Below are 11,230 nucleotides of genomic sequence, written 5' to 3' on the forward strand. Positions count from 1 at the left end.
TACAAGTCAGCTTCGTACCTGCACTCCATGTGATCCATCTTGCGTCGTGGCATTCATCTTGTTGCAAGTTTTTCCTCGGGCGACCGCGCAGCCTGGGGTTGTGGGTAGGAATACGGTCAGCTGACTGGTTACTCGCTTCGAACTTCCGGAGCTAGCGAGGAATAGAAGTACTCGATACAAACTGAGTGTCTCAAACCCCACTTATTGGCCATAGGTTTCTGTTGCGCGTGATGGAGAGACTTGAGCCTCTCGAATCTAGGCTACAATAAAATATCTTGAATACCATCCTCATGGGTAGCTCATTGACCAATATTTAGCTAAAGATCGTAGAAACCCATCAGTTGACACACGATGCTTGATGGGCACACCCGCTCTTGAACGGCCAATCGAATGGCTTGGCGAACTCCGGGCCGCTAAATCTGGACCATTTTCTCACATCCGACGGACCGATTCTACCGCTAGCCTAATTCGAGCTACCTCGAGAAGGCCATTAGACACACATTCGAAGCTATTTTTGATGCACATGACCTTGTGCCAGGCCCCATCGTTCTCATAGACTTAAATCCTACGAAAATATGACTCAAATTGGACGTTACTCACAACACCCATCGGTTGCATTTCGGGCGAGCTATCCTCGAAAGAGAATTCGAACGAACGTGACCAATAATAGTTTTTTTCTTGGCTCTTTTTCGGATAATACTTGGGACTTGGCCTGAGTCTTCAATGAAGGGCGGACACGGCTCTAATGCACGAGCTATCAGAATGTACCGGATATCAACCGATTCAAGCAGTATATAATGAGACGTTGGGGCCCGAGAACGACATCGTTTCAGCTCTTGGTACCATTGCCAACATGAACACTGCTCTCTTTATTCTCGCTTTCGCTCCTCTCTGCAATCCGTGCTCAACAAGTGGGCACTCAAAAGGCTGAGGTTCACCCCACCCTTACTTGGCAGAAATGTACAAAGTCGGGGGGTTGTCAGACCCAATCTCAAGGCAAGATCGTCCTCGACGCCAACTGGCGCTGGGTCCACAACACTGGCGGCTACACCAACTGCTATACCGGTCAAGCTTGGGACTCGACGCTTTGCTCCGACCCTGTCAAGTGTGCTCAAGGCTGTGCGGTAGATGGTGCTGACTATAGCGGAACCTATGGTATCAGTGCCAGTGGTAACTCGTTGACCCTCAAGTTCGTCACCAAGACCGATAACACCAACATTGGCTCCCGCGTCTACCTGTTGGCCGACGACACCAAGTACCAGATGTTCAAACTCAAGAATCAAGAATTCACCTTTGATGTCGACGTTTCCAACCTCCCGTGTGGCCTCAACGGCGCACTCTACTTTTCTCAGATGGACGCCGACGGTGGTATGGCCAAGTACTCCAACAACAAGGCCGGCGCCAAATACGGGACCGGGTACTGCGACGCTCAATGCCCCAAGGATATCAAGTTCATCAACGGCGAGGTTAGTCGCCAAGGCGTCGCCAAGATGACACACAGAGCTAACGTTTTTATAGGCTAATGTTCTCGACTGGAAAGGTTCTAGCAATGACGCGAACTCTGGTACTGGTCGCTATGGTACCTGCTGCAATGAGATGGACGTCTGGGAGGCCAACTCCGTTTCTACCGCATACACCCCGCACCCTTGCAATGTCCAAGGACAGACTCGCTGCTCCGGTTCCCAGTGTACAAGCACCTGCGATCAAGCCGGTTGCGACTTCAATTCTTACCGCATGGGGGTCAAGAACTTTTATGGAAAGGGCCTCACTGTCGATACCAGCAAGAAGATGACTGTCGTCACCCAGTTCATTACCGCGGACGGAACTGCCTCCGGCGCTCTCAAGGAGATTCGCCGCATCTATGTCCAAAATGGCAAGGTTATCCAAAACTCCAAGACGAACATCTCCGGCATGTCCGCCTACGATTCGATCACCGAACCATTCTGCTCCGCCCAGAAGACTGCTTTCAGCGACACCAACACTTTCTCCCAGATGGGCGGGTACACGAACATGGGCAAGGCCTTCGATGCGGGCATGGTCTTGGTTCTTAGTATTTGGGATGACCATGCGGCCAACATGCTTTGGCTCGACAGCAACTACCCCACCGACAGGCCCGCTTCGCAGCCTGGTGTGGCTCGTGGTTCTTGTGCTACGACTTCGGGTGTTCCTAAGGATGTCGAAACCAACAGCCCGAACGCGTCCGTCACATTCTCCAACATTAAATTCGGTGATCTTGGATCGACCTACTCTGCTTAGCTGGTGAGTTAATGCTTCTTGAACCGTGGATTCCCAACTCAACTCTATCATAATCTTTGCAGGAGTCTAAACGTACTCAATAATGTATCGTCTCATGTACAAGCAGTGGCTCATTTGGTCAATACATGTCTAAATTGGATATCGTCTTCCGGTCTCAACGACAAGTCTTTTGGCATATGCTTGGCAGCTCGTTACCTTCAGCTTTGAGGGGTGTAAGCTATGAATTCTGATTTAGGGTGGCCATATGCATATGTTTTCGACCAGGTCGGTCAGGCTACATGACATACCGTACAATCAAGGCTCACGAGTGCTGTGTGAGCGCTGTCCACTTGAGTTGACAGTGAGGTTGTTTTAAGATTGGAACAAGGAAATCCAAGTACACGCAGGATCGCTTGTTCGAGCAAACATGGTGTTAGGCCTCCAGTTAACAGCCACCAGGCGAATTCAGGTTGTGCACGATCAGACACATGCCGTATCGGTATACCTCAGCAAATCCTTGCGGGAGCTCCAGTAAGAATGATGAATTAATCAGAAATCGTATACGGAACTTAAACTATAATCATGGGCAATTGTGAATGCTGAAATGATTAGAACTTGCAGCTGTGAAGGAGTTGCCAGTAAGCACGTGCTGATGGCACGAAGAGAAGATGGGACACTTACTTGGCGTTAGACTTGTTCTTTGTCAGCGTCGAGGGCTCGGCGCCGCTGTTGTTGCCCTGGAAAGTGTCGCACACGGACGTGAGGCTGGTGTACGAGTTTGTCTTCGTGTCTATCGTCGCCACATCTCCGTAGTTCGAGTTCACGCCGGCGAGCAGCTTACCGTTGCGAGCGATGACGTTGCTGATCTGCACTTGACGCTTGACCTGGGTGCCGCAGTTGCCGCACGAGCGATAGAGCTTGCCAAAGTCCTGGACGCAGTACGAGTCGATCTTGACGAGACCTGCGGGGTATATAAGTTAGAAGGGATTGGTTGAGATTAGCGGTTTATGCATGCAATTTACCTCCGCCGTTGTGCTGGACGACCTTGTCAGATGCGCTCTTTGCGCCACCACCGGTGATAGTGGTCGTACCGGAGCTCTGCCTAATAGTGATTGCATCCTCGCAGACGTCCTCGAACCAGACGTTGCGGATGGTGCAGGGTCCTTGGCAGTGGACGCCCTCGTTCTGGTCGGCACCGATTACGGCGTTCCTTTGAGTGGCCTGTGTGAGTACAAAATACAATATTAGCTTGAACGAGCAACTTACAAGAGAGTGGCTCCGGACTCGAGAATGAAGACGGCGTCCTTGGTTCCACCTTCCTTCTGACCACCGCACTTGACGCCGCGACCGTAGCGGAGGTTCTTGCCTAATAAGTGGCGCATGTATGAATACCAACGTGACATATAGGCTACGTTATGACACTTACCATCAAAGGACTCGCCGGCCTTGATGGTGCGAGCTGCGGAAAGTTTGACGTTCGTCGAGGCGGACGGGTTAGGGAACGAGCAGCTAGCTGCACGCTTCTCAGAAGGAGCAGCAAGTGCAGTTTGAGCAAGCACGCCGGCAATGACAGTGAGAGTAGTGAACGAGATTTGGACCATGTTTGGAAGCGAGAGTGAGGATTTAGGAAGAAGTAGCAGTGTTATGAAGGCTATCTGGAATGATACAAAGCTCGAATATCGGTGCTGATGGTGAAGTTTGAATGTACCCCACTCTATTTATGCGTTGTTGAAAGTCTTCTCATTGATACCGGGCCAAGCGAATTTTGCCGTTAGCGGAACAACCGAAACATCTGGATGCTGGCTAATGGACAATATGCTTCTGCCACCTCATACTTCTAAACCATGAAAGCGCATCATGTTATTTTCACCATGGTCAAAGGCTCAGAGTCATCTCAACGAATTCATTTGTGGGGTAGATTTCATTTTGGACGGGTGGCAACATGACGTGTCTGTCGATTGCACACTGTTGGCTTGGCCACACTAATGATTGGCAGAGTGCTGCTATTCTGCTTTGTGGATATTTACATAGGTTACATGCTACACTTGATTCTAGCCATGACCTTCAGGAATTTATCAGGAGGTGTTCAAGCTTTGCCTGGCTCATTAATATCAGGGCTTGGTGCAGCTGCATTTGATTCGCCCGCGCTTGGCTACGTATGTGTATTTCACGGTATGGTCAAATATGTTACATGCTTGTTTCCAGCGACAGCTTCTTGCTAACTTGACCGGTTGCGCCAGCACGGCCCCTTTCCCCGGGCCGGATTCAATCGACAATAGCTTGCTAGCACATATGAAAACACTAACACGTCAACGAAAGCTTGGCGCAACGACCAGCCGGAGAAGGCAAATAGATCGCGGTTGTACGTGCTAAGCGAATAGGTTCTGTTTATTTCATTGATTGGGTACAGGGCCACCAACGCGACTCGGGTGTAGTATTCATATTGCACCAAATTTGGATGTACATGGCGTTGATAATCCCACAATGGTCTGTTTTACCAAAATCATATCTAGGGTAGATTGAGGTGTACCCGAATTCTTGCTCTTGTAGTAGTGTGTGCTTACTTCCTCTACATTGTCATCCTTCTTGATCTTACATCCTTGACCGCGCCGCATGTCCCAGTGCGACCCCACCGCCCTTATGGCCATAAAGTCCCCTGAATTGAGTGGCCTGTCACCATACTTATCGGGTTTCTCTATCTATGTTTTTATCAGCACTTATATATTTTCTGCATTGATACTCTTTTTTCCATAGCTCTTTCGTTTTCATAAGGGCATATGCATACCCAGGACTTGCAGAGCTCTACACGCGATCACGTAACAATTGGTCGATCCCTCATTGACTGTCTTCATGTCAGAATTCTTGATTCCACGGGCAATTGAACTTTACAATACATGTGTCTCTATTATACAAATACACATGCGTGTACATTATAGGCTCTGGTATTACAAGGAACCATCGGAGCCCAGGTCAAGATAATGAGCTCAGCTAGATCGATTTTATCGGTCATTTGAACTTGTTGCTTTTAACACGTGGTGTTTTTTAAAAATTATAAATCATACTCAACTACTCGCTAGCTCATGCTGAAGCCTTATCTTTTTACTCGAAGAAGCTGCTGCCTACTGAGTACCCCGCACATACACCACCATGACTACCGACAGTACAAGACCAACAGTACCTCGAGCGTTAAGACAGATCGTCGTGGTTTCCCAACAATTATCAGTAGCCTAGTAGCTTAGGAAGCATCAGAACGGACTTGCCCGCTTTAACCTGGCTCACCACCTCCCACGCCATCGGTGATCTTGAGACAAGTCACGGTGGTATCAATAACTCCGAAATAAGATCATCTATGCATTCGCCTGGAATAACTGTGCAATAAAAGCAGGCCTAAACTACCGCTGGAACATTTTACTCGGCTAGCTTACCAACTACTCTGGTGCTCTTATCAGCCAAGCTTCCGTAAAGAATCACCTGTCTAATGACTTTTGTCAACACGCACTGCCACTACAGCATCACCAGGTGCACTTGAATACACAAATGGGATCAATTCGGATTAAGATAATGTGTGATGTCTGGGCAACCCCACACTGGCATCCACAAGCATGATAGAGCGTGTCTATTTGAAATTTGTGGGAATCATGTAACATTCGACCCCATGTAATGTTGCTGTGCTGTTCCACGGACAGATTTACGCGAATACACATCTTCTACCTGATCAGGAGCTTTTCGGACTCGTTATTAATTCGCGACTAGCCGAGCTTCATATGAACATTGAATCATCGTTGTACTCCTGAACACAGTACGACACAACCTAGCCATTTTACCAAAGGCCGGGATGGCTGTTCCCCAAGACTTCGTTCTCCAGCGTCGTAATACCCTTACATCAATGGGTATGAAGTGATAAGTCGAACTCGTGGAAGACTGCTCTGCTTAGTGACCTTTGACTATTCAATTAAATCTTCATTTTCTCTGAAGTTCTCCAGGGTTCCCCAATCAGGCGACTTAGCTCTGGGCGCTCCAGAGGACGCTGGAGATGTTTGGAGAATTCTGTTACAGAAATCTCTAGAGATCTCCGGAGCGCTCCGGAGAATTCTGAAGTTAAGTGGTCCTTTTGGAGAAATAGACGATTTTGTTGAGTATATGGGGATCAGTCGGATACATCGGGATGTGGGTGAAGTTGTACCAAATGGATTTGCTGCTCCTTGATCGTCTGGAGAGTGTCATCTGATATTGAGGAAGTCAAGAAATCGGGCCTTTCTCGGAGTGGCCTTCTCGGTCAATGGGGAGCTGGTAGCGATTGGACAGTGCCTGCTTGCCTTGGTACTATCCAGGCGATTAGTTGAACCAATGCTAATGGGCTTTCGACGAATTCTAATTTCGAACAGAGAGCCGTGACCGTACTCTAGGGTATATAGCAAGCACTCTCCCCTCAAAACGCTGAGGGACTAACTCAGGCCGAACGAGTCTTCTGGGATGGTCTTCACTACACTTTTAATCTCATCGATATTATCTCTTGCCTCTGCACAGCGGGGTGGTGTCCATGTTTTAGAGAAGCACCCTACACTTGCCTGGGAGTTATGCACCAAGTCAAGTGGGTGTCAAGCCCAATCTCAAGGGGGAGTTGTGCTCGATGCCAACTGGCGTTGGGTTCACGATGCCAGTGGGTATTCAAACTGTATTACTGGAAACACCTGGGACCCGTCGGTGTGCTCTGACCCAATAAGTTGCGCAAAAAGATGCGCAATTGACGGGGCCGACTACACTTCTACCTTTGGTATTACCACATCTGGCACCACTCTCTCACTCAAGCATACCTATAGCACTCTCAAATCTGGCGCTCGTGTCTACCTGATGGCCAACGATTCTAGTTATCAAACATTCAAGCTTAAAAACCGAGAGCTCACGTTCGAAGTGGATACTTCTAATCTTTCGTGTGGCCTTAATAGCGCGCTTTACTTTGTTCAGATGGACGCCGACGGTGGTATCGCCAAGTATCCCACCAATAAAGCGGGTGCCAAGTACGGAACCGGATACTGCGACGCTAAGTGTCCTCGAAACCTTCGCTTTATCAACGGCGAGGTGAGTACTACCCGTGCCTATCGAAAATGAATGCACTAAATCGCCCTACAGGCAAATCTACTTGATTGGAAATCTTCACCTTGGGATCCAGACGAAGTTACAGGTCGCTACGGTGCTTGCTGCAGCGAGGTGGATGTATGGAATGCTAACTCCTTCTCTACCGCGTATATCGCCAACCCTTGTCCCGTACAAGAGCTGACTCGCTGCTCCGACCGGAATGTGCCAGCTACTGTGATCAAGATGGTTGTGACTTCAATCCATACCGCCTAGGGAACCTCACCTATTACGGGAACGGCATGACCATTGACACTAAGCAAAGTATAACTGTTGTCACTCAGTTCATCACCGCCGACAATACCACAACCGGGGCGCTCCGCGAGATTCGTCGTCTATACATCAAGGATGGCAAAGTTGTTCAAAACTCCAAAAGCACCGTTCCCGGACTATCCGGCTATGATTCTATCACCGAAGATTATTGTTCAACTCAAAAGGCCGTATTCAACGATCCCAATACGTTTGATACCAAGGGGGGCTTCGGAACACTTGATGATGCGTTGGACTCGGGATTGGTGTTAGCTATAAGTATCGGTGGCCAAAACGCCAACCAAAACCGATGGCTCGATGGTAGCTATCCACCCGATCGTTCAACATCCCAGCCTGGCGTTTCTCGGGGTGCTTGTCCATATCCATGGGAAAGCATACCGCACCTTCCGGTCGAACCACATCCCACAGCATCTGTTAAGTTTTCTAATCTAAGGTTTGGAGACATTGGGACAACGTACTCTGTGTAGCATTGCACGTCCCTAGAATTGACTGGACGGCTGCTTAGAGATATACTGCTCATTGTATAAAGCCCAATAAAATAGAACTGACTCCCAATCTTTCGCTGAATACCACACAATAGTTAGTCGAAACAGAGGAAGGTCTGGGCTATTGTCGCGGCGTCTGGAAGCAATATAAGCTTGCTGGCCATGGGTGGGATTGAAACAGAGTTCGCGATGTACTTATTTGCAAATTGTCCCACTTTTACATTGCCAGTAAACAAAAGAAAAGATAAAACTACTACGGATTGTTGATGGATAGTTAAAGCCAACATGTAGCCACTACAGGAGTATCAGTTGTTTCGAGTTCGTTCCAGGAGTTTTTAAACTTGAGGGATATTAGGATGTGGTGGTTGACCCGTAGTTCCTTGGGACTGATATGAGTATGGAAGCGATTGAGCGTAGTGTTCCGACATAGGTCCACTTGGAAATGTTGATGGCGTGCTAAGAAATAATAAGCAATGGGTACCGTGTAATGTGTGACCAACATACCTCGGGTAGTATGGTTTATATTCCGAGTTGGGAGTGCTAGGTTGATACGGAGCTGCATGCCCTGCAATCGGAGTGGCTAGATTAGGCTGTGCGGCCATCTGCTGGTTCTGACTAGGCCTGGGATTATTGATAGTTGGCTCTTGCTGTTTGCGTTTGCGCACGAGAACAAATGCGATGAGGCAGATGAGAACAATTCCCAACACGCCTCCTATAACGCCTCCAACGATAGCACCTGTGTTCGAACTCGACTGGGATTGGGTCATCGTGGGATTGGGATTCACATCAGTTGCTGTGGAATTAGGGCCGGTCGAAGTGGGTGCGGCAATGGCGGAAGATTCGGGCCCTTTGGAAAAGAGTTAGATGGGCTATGCAATGATTCTAGGGACGTACCCGAATTTTGAGATGCTATGTGCCCAGTGAATCAGATTTTGACTTTATCACTTATAAAGTATACATGAACGTACCCATCGCGGATCGAAATTGCCGCTGTTTGTAAAATCGTAATATGCCCACGATGGAACAGTCACGCCCTTAGGTAAAGGTATAGGGTACTTTCCAACAGTGATCATGCTAGGAGGACAGCTCGCCATCCACTGACCCCAACTTGAAACGGTCGTTCAAGCGGGTAATTATATACCATTTTGGCAAATGACTTACCTCCCAAAGGCCTTTCCTTGGCATAGAGCGCAGGCCGACATGAGGTTCCACATCACCGAGTTACAACTTTCTCTCATATTTTAGTAGGATTCATCCATCAGCTTGCGGTTTCACCCACAGGCAGTTATTGGCTGCATCGTTGTCGAAGCCATACTAGTCACCGGAATATGATTAGTTCAGACAAAAATATCACGCATTTAGTCACGCTTACAGGACCATCACCAGAGAGTGCTTCAACTTTGAAGGCTGAGGTGATATCCCACGATCAGTGGCTAATTTAAATTGAGAATGAACATGTGACACACTGTTATCCGTCGTGCATTGAGCACCAAGGTAAGCGCCAACCAGGCAAACACTCTGGCCTCGGGAGTTGAAAAACTTGGCAAATGCTTTAGGCCAGGCTGCATTTAAAATATCGATGGCCTCACCCAAGACATATCGGCACAACTTGCATTCGTCCACTACCAATCAATATCAATTAGCTGAAGAAATGACATCAACCATATTATAGCTTACTGGTACTGCAATAGCTGAAGCGACGAAAAAAGCGGTAGCAGCAATAAGGTGCCCGATCATGGTAAAGGGGTGGTGAAGTGGACCAACCTGAACTTGCCTTCGCGTTTTAAGGCCATAGAGCCAAACGCGGTGCCAAGAGCGCAAGCCCCCTGGCAGCGTGTCGATGATCCTATTCACTTGGTGCCTGAAGTGCCTAGCTAGGCAATTGTTATATAAAAATCAAGTCATCTGAGCATTATTGAAGTTGCTTTGCCCTTGACCCACTACGGTCTTCTGTGATGACCGAGGGACTGTCGAGGGTATACATAAGTTCGAAAGGAGATACCAAGGTGGTTCGACGCTACACATCTATGATAATTTATGCGTGGCATGTTGTCAGCCGTGCGTATTAGGGAACTACACCGAAATCCTTGGCGCCTTGACTAGTTATAACGCCCGCTTTCTCTTTGGTTGTGGTGGACTTGTGGAATCGTAGCTTGCCATAGGACGTATCAAACTGGACGAGACGCACGGGGTTTCATGTGGATTTCAGGATCGGTCGGCTCCCTTGCGGCTCCATATTTTCTTACACTTCTCTAAGATAAAGAGAAAAGGACCATCAGTGGATGCTAGTACGAGACGGTCTGTGAGTTTGCTTTGGTGGGCGGCATATATCACGATCCATTGGGAAGCTATTGTGCGCAGATTGCATGAGGTCCAGTCCATATTTGCCTCAGGGCAGTACTTCTGACTGTTGTGTTCAGAAACCCACGCGACATGTTCGTGGTTTGTTCTGGCTCACTCATAAAGAGTGTGTAGCGCTCGGATGATCTATCATAAGCAGGATGTGGTCCAGCAAAAGCTAGTTTTCAATGCAAGTGCTCTACCGGCACCGTAGGAATAGAATATTAATATATACTACACACCACTAATGTCTTGCAGCTTCAACAAATAACCCACATACGATTAACTTAACTAGTAATAAAGGGTGAGATCATCACATCTCTGACACAGCAACATTTCTGCATGTAGGAGCTTGCTCGCATTTAATCGAGGTAATATGTGACATTTCGAAGATCGGAAAGATTGAGAATATATCCCATGGTATGATAGGTTCAGGTCAAAAGGTTGATACATATATGTCGGAACTGATGCCACTATCTTCATATAGTGCGATTAGCGTTAGTAAACTGGCTATGTACTAAGTAAGGACATCCAATCTTGCGATGGCCTACGTCATAAAATATTAACTCAAACAGGAAACGGCCCGTCCCAAGACCACTGAACTTGCCTCGCTTTATACATTCAAATACTCGCTCGCCCCACTAACAGGAGTTTTAGCGGCTCTAGATAGGGGTCATGTTGTTACTAGTACGCCGAGTTCACCCCGTGATTTCGGGGATACGACTCTGTTTGAGTTTGTACATTGTACCCAAAACAATTTTATGATC

At 47.9% G+C, this 11,230-nt stretch overlaps 4 protein-coding genes across 4 annotated transcripts; 2 read left to right on the plus strand and 2 right to left on the minus strand.

Annotated features, from left to right (window-relative positions):
* Positions 1 to 745: 745 nt before the first annotated feature.
* RhiXN_03746 (beta-1,4-D-glucan cellobiohydrolase) lies at positions 746 to 2,256 on the plus strand (the record flags this gene model as incomplete). The annotated part of the gene is made up of 4 exons (XM_043323563.1): positions 746 to 900; positions 957 to 1,124; positions 1,163 to 1,466; positions 1,519 to 2,256. The coding sequence occupies 4 exons, from the start codon at positions 746 to 748 to the stop codon at positions 2,254 to 2,256; spliced, it is 1,365 nt and encodes a 454-aa protein (XP_043175982.1).
* A 587-nt stretch (positions 2,257 to 2,843) lies between these two features.
* Positions 2,844 to 3,836, minus strand: RhiXN_03747 (pectate lyase; the record flags this gene model as incomplete). The annotated part of the gene is made up of 5 exons (XM_043323564.1): positions 2,844 to 2,856; positions 2,917 to 3,196; positions 3,258 to 3,445; positions 3,502 to 3,601; positions 3,662 to 3,836. 5 exons carry the CDS (start codon positions 3,834 to 3,836, stop codon positions 2,844 to 2,846), a joined length of 756 nt encoding a protein of 251 aa, XP_043175983.1.
* Positions 3,837 to 6,708: 2,872 nt separating this feature from the next.
* Positions 6,709 to 8,105, plus strand: RhiXN_03748 (beta-1,4-D-glucan cellobiohydrolase; the record flags this gene model as incomplete). The annotated part of the gene is made up of 3 exons (XM_043323565.1): positions 6,709 to 7,314; positions 7,366 to 7,478; positions 7,541 to 8,105. The coding sequence occupies 3 exons, from the start codon at positions 6,709 to 6,711 to the stop codon at positions 8,103 to 8,105; spliced, it is 1,284 nt and encodes a 427-aa protein (XP_043175984.1).
* Positions 8,106 to 8,458: 353 nt separating this feature from the next.
* RhiXN_03749 (uncharacterized protein) lies at positions 8,459 to 9,860 on the minus strand (the record flags this gene model as incomplete). Its single annotated transcript, XM_043323566.1, has 9 exons — positions 8,459 to 8,579; positions 8,628 to 8,970; positions 9,018 to 9,032; positions 9,088 to 9,230; positions 9,285 to 9,350; positions 9,403 to 9,437; positions 9,496 to 9,530; positions 9,590 to 9,731; positions 9,801 to 9,860. The coding sequence occupies 9 exons, from the start codon at positions 9,858 to 9,860 to the stop codon at positions 8,459 to 8,461; spliced, it is 960 nt and encodes a 319-aa protein (XP_043175985.1).
* Positions 9,861 to 11,230: the final 1,370 nt, after the last annotated feature.

Source organism: Rhizoctonia solani, chromosome 1, assembly GCF_016906535.1.
Source record: "Rhizoctonia solani chromosome 1, complete sequence".
Lineage (NCBI taxonomy): Eukaryota > Fungi > Basidiomycota > Agaricomycetes > Cantharellales > Ceratobasidiaceae > Rhizoctonia > Rhizoctonia solani.